The sequence below is a fragment of the Mus caroli genome, chromosome 13 (assembly GCF_900094665.2).
Source record: "Mus caroli chromosome 13, CAROLI_EIJ_v1.1, whole genome shotgun sequence".
Classification (NCBI taxonomy): Eukaryota; Metazoa; Chordata; class Mammalia; order Rodentia; family Muridae; genus Mus; species Mus caroli.
In genome coordinates this window covers 90,489,824-90,502,438 of record NC_034582.1, presented here as the reverse complement: position 1 = coordinate 90,502,438, position 12,615 = coordinate 90,489,824, and the positions used below count along the sequence as shown (strand labels likewise).

The following is a 12,615-nucleotide window of genomic DNA, read 5'->3' as shown; positions in this document are numbered from 1 at the left end:
AGAGGATACAGTCTACAATACACAGGGAAGTAAATAAACTACCTACACATCCATCAGAGGATACAGTCTACATTACACAGGGAAGTAAATAAACTCAGTGTCAAGGAAACAGCCCAGAGCTGGACAGAGTGGCCCACGCCTCTAATCCCAGCACCCAGGAAGCAGAAGTAGGTCTGCTCTACAGAGTGAGTTCCAGGATGGTCAGGGTCACACAGAGGAACCATGGGGATTGGGGGAGGGGAAGAAAACTTAGTTTCAAAAGATGTGCCATGTGTTAGAACAGAAAATACTCAACAGAAGGAATGAAATGACTAATAAGCATTTTAAAAAATGTTCAACATCATCTGCTATCACCCTAGTCAGAATAACTATCTTCAAAAATGACAACAAAAACAGGAAAGGAGAACCCATATGTACTACTGTAGGGGAGTGAAACTGGTACAAGTTATGGAATCAGTGAGGAAGTTCCTCAAAGCTAGAACCAGACATAGAAGCCATACTGTCAGTCTTATCCAGGGCCCAGAGAATACATTTAGTAAGAGAGTCTAAAAAATAAATTCTCAGAAAACTACAAATACCACACAGCTCTCAGTGACTATAACAAATCCCTGAACGTTATTTGGGGATCGTGCTTTTGGAGGTTTCAGTCATTGCTAGCTTACTGCTCTATAATCATGTTGTGAGATACATATCATGGTGAGAGTGTTTGACAAAACACAGCTATTTACTTCATGGTCAACATGCAAAAACAGGACAGAGGGGCTGGCGTTTCATTGTACTCTTGTGGTGTTTGTCTCCCAACAACTGGAAAACTTCTACTGGGCCTCACTTTAAAATTTATACCATCTCCAACAGTGCCAAAAGCTAGGAACCAAGCTTTTAACACCTGGGCCTTTGGGAAACATCCAACTCTAAACTCTTAACACTATAAGAATTTATTTAAGTTCTTTCCCCACTCACCTGTATTTTTTAGCTAGATCATCCCTTTCTGTTTTCTGTTGAGCAAGTATATTATCCATAACTTCTTTTATCTCTAACATCTTTCCAATGTATTGTTCTAGAAACACAGTAAAAAAAAAAAAGGTCAGCTAATTGAAGACTGGCAAATGCTGAATCTATTCACGTAAATTTAGACTTATTGTCCTTTTTTTTTGAGATGGGGCTTAAATCTTCATTATTCCTGCCCACTTTCTAATTTAAGTGTCCCAGATACTTGAATCAAAACTTATTTAATTATATCATCCTAATGAAATGCCTGAGGTACTCAGATAAGAACACTGTACCAAGAAAGAACAGTCCATCTTAAATTCTAATTCTGCTAATCCCACTGATTTCAGTTCTAGGAGCTGGGATTCATTCATCTCATCTATCTGTATGATCAGCTTCCTCTTCCTGTCTGTCATGTATGTGGTGGTGGAGTGTGTGTAATGTTTGCAAGTGTCTATCTATGTGCAGACAAATGCATGCGCCACACACAGGCATGTGGCAGCCAGGCCTGTAGCAAGCACTGAGGTGTCTCACAGGCTCCCCACCTTATTTTCTGAGACACAGTTCCTCACTGAAACTAAGGCTTATTATTTCGACTAAAATGACTGAATACTTATTTTCCTTAGAGAAAAATGTTACCCACTGTAATTTAAACGTTTTGACACTACTTTTCAAAAGTGTATCGACTTCACAAAACCAGGTGTTCTTCAATGGTGCTAGAGCAAACCATATATGAAACCACAGGACAAGATATTCAGAATTTACAGATGTGAGTGATGCGTGACATCAATATATCAGGTTTATTATTCCCAGAACAAGAAACATGATCTCTAAAAAGAAAATAATAAACACTTATATCTTTCAGATTAAGATGGGAAGCAACTTTATTTCTGGTCTTTACAGAAAGACTGAGTTTATCCATCAGCCTCAAAACATTAATTAACTGAAGAGTTCCATCATTCTCCTTTTTAAAATCCTTCACGTATTTAAGTATTTAAGTTTCAAAGATAACTAACTCCTCTTTAATTTTGAAAATTAGCTTCTATATCATAGTATGCTGACCATGAAAGAGGATAAAAGCATTCTGGATCTATGTCTTCTTATTTCCATGCATGCTTCATGGTCTATGCCTGCCTGAGCACACACACACCACACCACACACGCGCATGTGCACACACAGACTCCCCACTTTTAGCTATTCTGAATGTTGAAATAACAAGTACATATTTACCTTCATCTTCAGAGTTTCTTATTTCAAGCTTTAATAAATTTTCTTGTTTCTCTCCTATATCTTGTAGAATGGCACTGATGGTCTGATGCTGCCAGATAGAAATGTTAAGGATTCCATTTTAAGAAAGAAGATGTGCACAGTGGTAGTCTGACAAATACAAAGAATATGCAGCTTAAAATCTTATCTCTCCTGTTCTCAAAATGCACTCATGTTTTATGTGACTTTAACTGAATGAATGCTGAAGATATATAAAGATAGACTTAAATGTACCTTGCCTTATGTAGTGGACCTATTGAAAAACAGAATAGAAGGAATAACCATACATTTTAAACTTCTGACTTCATTTGAAACTATAAGATGGGAGAAAAAAAACCTAATATATACTATTTCATGATCACATATGCAACAAGTCCACTTTAAGAGTGCATGATTATCATTGCACATTATTAAAATCGTATGCACAACTCTAGAGATATGAAACACCACCCCCAAAAAGTATAAGAAGGGGTTTAATTGGACCTTCCTGTAGGCCCTTGCTTCTACTAAGTTTCCTGCCTGAAATGCACTCCCAGTTCCTGTCCCTTCTTTTAAGAAGTATGGAGTAGGCTGCAGAGGCAGACTGCCTGTGGGAGCTCCTGGCTGCACTTCGTCCCAGGTTCCTGACTGCTGTTTCTCTCTTATGCCTGAGCCAAGAGGAAATATTCATGTAAAGTGTTAAGAACAACATCAGTATAAAGTGTTGTTCTATAATATCCATCTCAAACATAAACCTCTGCCACACATAATCCCTCCTGACTTATCTTCCAATAAATTAGTAATTTTAGAACCATATGATTTTTATAAAATACTTCTGTAATTCTTATAAGCAGGAATTTCTGTTTTATTTTTGTGTATGCTTTCCAAAATCTTGTGAGCGTAACTCTCATGCAATAAATGATAATGAATAGACTAATGTTACCTATATTTTCATAAATTCTCAATATATATTTATCATTTTAATTATATGTCAAAGCCTAGAAACATTTTTACATTTATTTAGTGTGTGTGTGCACACTGGAAGACAGAAGACAAGTTCTGGAAGTTGGTTCTCTCCTACCATCTGGATTCTAGGGCTGGAACTCAGGTTGTCATGCTTGGTGGCAAGTGCCTTTACTTGGAGAACTGTCTTTAAATTAGAGATAGTAAAGCAATCTTTGCATTGCCATTTATTAAATGCATCATAATAAAGTTACAAAATATGAAATTGCAAAACAAATTAAAAAAAAAAAACAAGGCCTATCTCTTCACATAGTAAATCACTTATGATTACAAAAGCAAAAAGAAGGTCTAAATATGTGCTCAGGCTAAACCTCGACCTTTAGGTTTCATTAAAGATACTACCTTTGTGCCAACTTTCCTGTCTAGCTCTTATATATGTTGATCTTCCAACAATGGACTGTGCCATATTCAAGATAACATTGAAGATGGTACATTACTTAAGTTTGTGTCTAATAAACTTAGTAGTTTTTAACTGGAAATATCGTCTATCAAATCAACCTATCTATATATAAATGGTATTTATTAAGCAATAGTGAGGTTCTGTTGTGGGTAGCTGTGAGTTTGCTTGTATTTTGATGCTAATTCCTCTCTCCTGGGAGGGGTTGTGAACTAGGAATTAGTCACATACTCAGGTGACTTCTTGTGAACCATCCCCTAATGAATAAAGGAGCCAATCAGTGGGCGAGTAGGCGGGACTTCCGGGTTGGATGGGGGAAGAGAGGAAGCAGGAGAGAGAGAGGGTCCTTTGGATGGGGATAGTGTGAGGACAAGATATAGCTACTAGTGTCTCCTGGTTTCAATGGTGGACCCGCCAGGATTCACCACCAGAGGATTTAGATTTAAAAAGACTTTGGAATTTATCTTTTAAATGACCAGACTGTAATGACCATTTTATAAAGATACTGTATGTCTCCTTCTGCCATCCTAGCATCTTTGAAGGTCAGGCAAGCTCCTGCATTTAAACTATGGGGACAGATTACTGCGGTTTCCTTGGAACAGGACTTCTAAACAGCAACTATGTCTGGAAGGTTATAACGCAAGGGCATTTTTGCTGGCTGTAAACCGTCTCCAGAAACAGAGCACTTGGTTCTTCTTAAAACTAAAGGTGTTTATGCCTGAGATGAAACTGAATTCTTAACAGGCAAAAGATGTGCTTATGTGTATAAAGCAAAACACAACACTTGTGCCTGGAGGCCAACTGAACAAAGAGCAGTCTGGAGAAAAGTAACCTGGCCCATGGAAACAGCAGCATGATACATGCCGAATTCCAAATTGTGCAGAAAGCCATCAGACACAGACTATGTGATGCTATACCCCTCCTGGATTTACACTAATGAAAAACAAATAAATAAAAGTGGAACAATGTTCTTGTTAAAAGAAAAAAAAATTAGGATTTTAGTTGTTTCACCTAGTGATTGAGTTACTCATTGTTCCTGAACTAAGTTTGTGTTGTGTTTTCCTTCACATAGTGGCTCATCTGGGTTCAAGAGAGAAAGGTACGGTGGCAAAGCTTGGGTTTGCCTGATGTGTACCAAAAAGGTCCTGGGGGTTTTGAAGTGTGGGGCTGGCGTAGTAACAACCCACCAATGGAAACTTAGTGGAATCTCTCTGGGTGGAGAGATTTTGGAGCTCTGAGCCAGAGAGTCTCGATGAGATAAGAACAAGCCGGCCATTGCTACCAGTACGTATCCAGCCAGCCCACCAGGGCAGAGAGTAGTAGGGTATAGTGTAGGAAGTTGCTGTTTCATTTTTAATATTTCCCACAACAAGGTTCACCACAAATTCTAACATCACATGTGAGACTCAAGGCAGTTAAGCCAGTAACATTGCTGTTCTCTGTGTGGGCTCTAGAGTCTTCTATGAACTACATATCCTCAAATGTGAATGAAGACACAACAGAGGCTTTGGGAAAAGTGTTCAAATGCTCAAGCAGGGTAGAAAGGACAGAGCCTAGTGTACTTCTTTGGTCAGTGAGGACAACAGAGTTAATCACACAGCGTATCTCTTGACTCATTCTGTTCAACTGACACTGTTATGAAAACGCACGTTCAATCCAAGTCCATATCCAATGGCTGGCGATTTAAAGGGATGGCATTCTCCAGGCTGAAGCATGAATGGACTTCCATGTCACTTACCGCAGGAAGGCTCTCACTCTTCTTCACTTTATGTGAGGGGACAGGAGAACCAATTGCTTTGTCATTGTCACAGATAAACTGCTTATATCTTTTTGGCTGAACAGTAGGAATTTTTACTTAAAAAATAAGTTAGAAAAATAAAGTTAGAAAGTAAGAATGTTCAAAATATTCTTTTATCAGTCTGAACTGAAAAGGGTGAAAAGAACAAGATTACAGTTACTGTTTTTGCTAGGTAGCTTCTCATTTTTATTAACTATGACAACATTTTATGAGCACTTATCACATACTAGATTATTTGCTGGTGTATCATCTTATTTATTATTAAAATAATCATAAGGACCCCTTGAAATAGGTAGTTTGCTACAAATTTTATTAGAAGAACTGAAATGTCAGAATTCAGGAAATGTGGCACAGTTAATTCTGAAACTAGATGTTATCTGAATCCAAGAGCGTGTTTGCTCGTAACAACTATGATTCACTACTCTGTAGTAGTCTTGGTATTTTTTTTTTATTCCTATTATGAGTTCCTTTTGCCCATATTATCATTTGTTCTATGCTCCTCATCCCTCTGGGCAGCCAACTAAATATACATTTAAGAATCAGTAGACATAGTAGTCCCAATATGTCCAAATGCTAAGATTCCCTAGTGTGCTAAGCTCAGTTAAATCATGAGAGCCGAGTCTTCAGGTATGGCTGCAGAAAGGGAGAAAATGCTCAATGGGGCTCCAAGAAAAAAAAGAGTTTTAGCAGTCCTGACCTTGATCTGCATGTGATCTAGATCACTAATAGTTACACAATGAGTAATTTTGGTTTAAATCAGTCACAGTGAAATTCATCTACCCTTGAAAGTCAACAGCTGGTGATAAGCACGGTAAGCTAGAACACGTCTGCTCGCATTCCTTTGTTCTCCACAGCAAGAGCAGATGCGTTCCTGAGGTTGACTCATGAGGTCAAGGAAAAGAACAACTCTCTTTTAACACTTTATAAAGTTGGAAACTATTTCAAAATTATTTGATAAGTTTTTGCCTAGCTATACATTTTCTTGAAATATTCTTCTTACTATGAATCTAATTAATAACTTCAGGCTCATTCATTATACATTTTAAGAGAATGAACTCTTAGTTACAAGGACTTCAATATAATGTCACCCTTTGCCTGCCCTTCTAGAAACAAATCAGCAGCTTGGTTTCAGTTATGTCTCTATCTCAAACCCAAGGTAGGGAGACTACTGTTTGATCAGCAGATGGTGTATGTTCACCTCAGTAACTCCAGTCCAACAGTACCATCCAGGCTTGGTATCATAGCTTAGCAATAGAGGTTCTCCTAACACACACATGACAGTCCCTGGGCTGGATCCCTAACACTACACTTATAAACTCTAGGTTCATGGTAATTGTGGAAGAGAAAAACATATCTATGGAAGGAATAATTTCAAATGTGTAAGATTTGACAAAAGATAAATCTGCCTTTCATTGAAATACTCTAGTGCCCCGTTCTCTTTGTTGCTCACATAGCACACATCAAGCTCACATCCTGTGCCACTAGCGCTCACAACTTGCTCAAGCTTTCCTTATATCCACAGAGTTCCCCACTGGCTTCCTCCCCCCCCCCATACACACAGGTCCTATATACCTTTCAATCCTCAACATCCACATACAGCTTCTCCATCTCCAATTTCTCCCAGAACTGAATACCACTACTTTATACCCTCTGGGCAACAGAGATGTTAATAGCTGCTCATTGTCCTTTGTTAGACAATATAGTATAGTTAGGGTGTCACTTATATCCACACAGACAGGTACTCCAGACTCAGCAATGTTTTGGTTTCATTTTTTAGCTTTAAGATGATGCAAGAGTGCTAAACATTTTATAGAAACCTATGTGGATCTGGGGGCCTCCCCTAGCAATCAGTATGTGCCAACCCCCTCCCTTGTTGTACAAGCTATACACTGCAGCTTCTGGTCAGCCAAGCAACCCTAAAATGAACAACTGGTGCTCTTTAGGGTTCTGTGTTATTAGGCTATGTGTCCAATGGCCAATTGGTGTCTTCCCGAATAACAAAATGTAAGAATACAGAAGTACATAACTTCAGAAGGTCCCATAACCATCCAAACAGGTGGGTTCTATAAGACCAGTAACAATAGATGGAACCATGCAGCAGGAGTTCCATGCAGAGTTCATGGACCCAGAGACTAGACTTTCAAAAGCACTAAAACATTCAGGCATTAGGTAAGTGCCTGACTGCATTGCCCCTCAGGGAGATTTCTTTCTTTTTTTTTTAGATTTATTATTATATGTAAGTACACTAAAGCTGTCTTCAGACATGCCAGAAGAAAGCATCATATCTCATTATGGGTGGTTGTGAACCACCATATGGTTGCTGAGTTTTGAACTCAGGACCTTTGGAAGAGCAATCAGTGTTCTTATCCACTGAGCCATCTCACCAGTCCAAGAAATTTCTATCTATATAAAGTAAGATTCTTAAAAATGCTAGATAAAATATTATGACAATTTTATTAAAATAGCATCCTTTGTACTAAAAAGTTAAAAAGGAAGGTGGTAAAGGAAAAACTAATATTAATACATGACCTATAAATTTTATTATATTTAGAGATTTATTTTTATTTTAAGTATATAGGTGTTTTGCCTCCATATCTGTCAGTGTGCAGTACTTGCAGTGCCTGCAGAGGCCAGCAGAGCAGCAGGGACCCTGGAACTGGAGTTACAGATCACCGTGAGCCACCATGTGAGTGCTGGGATCAAACTTGGGTCCTCTGGAACAACAGCTTGTACTTTTAAATGCTGAGCCATTGCTTTAGCTTCTAAATCATATTGTAGAATACTAATTTCTAAAAATAATGCATTTTTGAGAGTTTAAGGAACAGAGGGAACCCCCACCCCAGTTAGGAAATAACACTATATTATATACACAAAGATTTTACTTTGCTAAGTAGAGACATATCCTGTATAAAAAAGAAAGCAATATTGACATGCATACCTAGATCTGTAGAGTTCCTCTTCTCTCCATCTGTCGACTCAATAGCACCATAGGATTTTAGTAGTTCTTTCATTTTTTCATCATCTGCTTCATCTAAAGCAGTCCTCTGTTTCTCATCTTTCTTATTAGGGTTTGCTCCATGTTCTAAGAGTATCTCAGCTGCCTGAAAGGTGATTTTTAAAAGTTGTATCTACATATATCTGCTTTCATCTTAAGATATCACCACTAAGCACATATCTTCAAGGTATGGACAAGAAACATTTTGGGTGAATTTGATATGGTAACAGTAACTTTGATTGAGCTTGCCTGGCCTTTAGTACACTGCTTCCCTGGTAAAGAGTGGCACAGGCAATGCCACTTCTAGTCACTTCTACCCAGAATTATTTCTGTACCAGTTGTTCCCAAAAAGTAGCTGCAAACCATGTGCCCTTGCCGAGTATCTGAAACACAGTGAAAATGAGTAACACAATTCTTTATTAAATTAATTCAAATTCAAATAGCAAAATGTGGCTCATAGCTTCTGTACTGGACAGCACAGGTGTACACAGTGCAGATTGAGTCATTTGTATGAAAATGTGGAATCACTGATACAGTCCGACTGTACAGCCCAACCATCAGGGGGACAGAGTAAAGAAGATGGTAAGCCTTGCCTCTGGACTACATTTCAGTACATTTATACTGCAAGTTACCAATCCACTGTAGCTAATGAAGCTCTATTTGCATGAGCATCTCAGGGAAATTAACCTACCAACCTAATAGCCATTCTAAAATTTTCTCTATAGAAATACATATTCTAGTAGTTATGATCATAAGATGTCAAAGATGGAGATAGCACTTACAAATGATCTATTCTAACTCTGGCGTTTTACAGAAGGAAAACAAATGACCAAGCATTTCTAACATAAATAAGATTACCCTCAGCTACTCAACTTAGAGTGTTAGGAGGGCTAGAGAATTGGCTCAGTGGATAAAGGTGCTCGCTGCCAAGCCTGATAGCCTGAGTTTGATACCTGGGATCCACATAATAGAAGAAAATCTACTACTACAGGTTATCCTTGAACTTCTGTGCATGCCATGAGTACCCTACAAGTGCCCACACATATAGCCCCCCACAACATAAGTGGATGTAATAAAAATTAAACTAAACTAAAACAAAAAGTTGCATGTTAACACGGTGGTTAATCACAACTGTTTGTAGCTCTGGTTTTAAGAGATCCAACATGTCTTCTGATCTCAACAGGTTCCTGCACACATGTGGTACACAAATACACTCAGGCACACACACATAGATAAAATTAAAAAAAAAATAAAGTAAGTTTAAAAGAAGTTGCGCATTAAAAATTTGTAATTTAACAAAATTAAGAAGAGCTAACCATTAGAATACATTATGAGTGAATCAGGCCAAGAGCCAGAGATCCAAAACTATGGAAACATCTGATAGCAAAACAATGGTCAGGATTTGAGTAAAATGGATGCACACTATGTGACAATAGATTTTATCTTTCTGCTTATATAAAGAGACAAATGAGACATTTAAAAGCCACTGAGCCAACAGACAGGACTATTTATCACAAACATGATGTAGGAAATAGAGCTGCCCCTATAGCCTTTGTCATCCTCTTTGACTTTACTCACAGCTTTGAAGGGTTTTTTATTTTTTCTATTTTCATAGTTTAACTTACCAGAGTTGGTAAATGATGCCTATTAGACTCTATTTAAGAAATATTTGCCTATCTGAAAAATCATGAAATTTTCTTTCTTTCTTTCCTTCTTTCCTTTCTTTTTTTATTTTTTATTTTTGTCTTTTGAGACAGGGTTTCTCTGTATAGCCCTGGCTGTCCTGGAACTCACTTTGTAGACCAGGCTGGCCTTGAACTCAGAAATCCGCCTGCCTCTGCCTCCTGAGTGCTGGAATTAAAGGTGTGTACCACCAGGCCAGGCTCTTCTGTATTCTTAAGGAGGTTGCCTTAATTAACTCTTTCAGGCCCATGATCCATTTTAAGTTTTTTTTATATATATATAGTAAAAGATAAGGGATTATAAAATTTGCAAATAAAAATCTAAAAATTTCCATTCTATCCAAATTATCTCTGTATCACTGTCAGAAATCAGCTAATCACATTTGTGGGTCTATTTCTACATGCTGCTTTCTGTCCAATTGATTTGTGTGTAAAACTCAGTGGTTCTTAATTGGGGTGGGTTTTTTTTTTTTTTTTTTTTGTGCCCCACAGGATGTATTCATCAATGTCTGGAGACACTCTGGTTCTCACAAGCAGAGGCTGTGGAAGCTACTAGCATTGAGTGGGTGGAGCTCAGCTATGCTGTGAAACATCCTGTTTATGTTTATGTACGTGTTAGTACTCCACAACAGAGGAACAGTCATCTCCAAATGTCAGCGGTGCTATTGCTGAGATACTCTGGTCCGACATGCTTGTCTTTATTATTATTATAGGTACAGAATAAGTATCCACAACTCTATAGATGGCATGAACTAAGATTGCATTTTCAAAACTGTCTCAGCTAGTTCACATTCTTTTCAGTTCTGTATAATTTTCAAAACAAATTTATTAAGTTTTATGAAAATCTCTGTTGAGATTCTGAATTTCACTGAATCTATTTGTTAATTTAGTTAAGAACAAACATATAAGCAATAGTAAGTATTTTAATTCATGGACACAGTTCATTTTTCCAAATAACCAGGAATTTTCTGTTTTCAGTCTGTTAATTTGATAGATTATACTGACTTTCAAAAGACTAATCTCAGATTCCTGATATAAATTCTGTTTGGTCATGTTATAGTTGTATACATTTCTAGAGTCAACATTATATTTTAATAATTTTTCCAAATATGTTTTTTATTAGCTTAAGTTTAATTATAACTTAATTGTATTTAAATTACAGCATTACTTTTTATAAGACATATTTCTCTATTAAAATCATTTTTAGGTATATCTATTATAGTTTCAGACAAATTATTGTTCATTGGGCTTAGAATTTTATTGCTTTCCAAATTTTAAATAAATTTCTCAGAATATAAAATAATAGGTTTTATTATGAAATTTTCATGTGTGTATATTATTGTCTTGCTCTTATACACACACAAACACCCACACACCCCTTCCTCATTCCTCCTCCTCTCTCTGGCTGGTTTCCTTCTTGTCCATTGTTCCACGTATATACAATTAAATCTAGATTCTGGATATAAGAGAAAATATAATTATTTTTATTTCTTTCCCATTAGCTTCCCGTGTTCCCTCTTCCTTCCTCTCTTTACAAGTCTTCTCTCCACTCTGGACCTCTTACTTTCATGTACTAGGTATATATGTACACACATATACACATATATGCAAACACAGATACATTCGTGTATATCATGTATATATATATATATATATATATATATATATATATATATATATATAAAATCTAGAGTCTATATATGACATAAAAGATGAAGTATTTATCCTTCTGACTTAATGGATTATGTCTTCAGACACACCAGAAGAGGGAGTCAGATCTCATTACAGATGGTTGAAAGCCACCATGTGGTTGCTGAGAATTGAACTCAGGACCTCTGGAAGAGCAGTCAGTGCTCTTAGCTGCTGAGCCATCTGTCCAGCCTAGTATTTGTCCTTCTGAATATGGCAATTTCTGTTTTTCTGCCAACAACACGATTTCATTCTTTACAGCTGAATAAAATTCCACTGAGCATACACACCAATCATCTCTATCACTCCTGTGCTGATGGATCTGCAGATTGCTTTTCTCTCTTTTGCTTTAACCATGTGCTTTCTGCCACTATTCTATACACCACATGCCTAAAGCAATAGCCAATCAACCGCAGACTAAACCAAATATAAAAGTTTTCTCTTTATAAGTTAACTTATTCAAGTATGTGTTACAGTTACACAAAGCTAACTATCAGAGTTTGAATCATTTACATTGAAAATTAGAATTAGTAAGGATGGGTTTATTTATTTGTGGTTTTTGTCACAGGGTCTTAGCTGAAGGGAAACAAAACCGCACATAACTAAACACCAGAGCACTCTGGGGCAGCACAGTCTACCCTCCTCTGCCTCTGTACACATTCTCTTGCCCCCTTTTCTCTTCTTTTCATAGCAGGTGGATGTAGGGATCAGAAGTCACCATGCCTTGGTACTTAGTCAATTGTGGCCTCCCTTCCCCCAGCCTGGAACCTGCTTGCTCAAGGGTGGAGCTTCCTGCTC

General features: G+C 37.4%; 1 protein-coding gene across 5 annotated transcripts in view; it reads right to left on the bottom strand.

Moving 5' to 3' along the window:
- The window catches only part of Ankrd31 (ankyrin repeat domain 31), a 140,001-nt gene that overhangs the window by 38,002 nt on the left and 89,384 nt on the right, over positions 1–12,615 (bottom strand). For all 5 annotated transcript variants that reach the window (XM_021180848.2, XM_021180849.2, XM_021180850.2 and 2 more), the window contains 4 exons: positions 8,390–8,552; positions 5,392–5,507; positions 2,219–2,306; positions 961–1,057 (listed from right to left, as the gene is read on the bottom strand). In XM_021180848.2, coding sequence (XP_021036507.1) covers positions 961–1,057; positions 2,219–2,306; positions 5,392–5,507; positions 8,390–8,552 — 464 coding nt within the window. The remainder of the gene's footprint in view (positions 1–960; positions 1,058–2,218; positions 2,307–5,391; positions 5,508–8,389; positions 8,553–12,615) is intronic.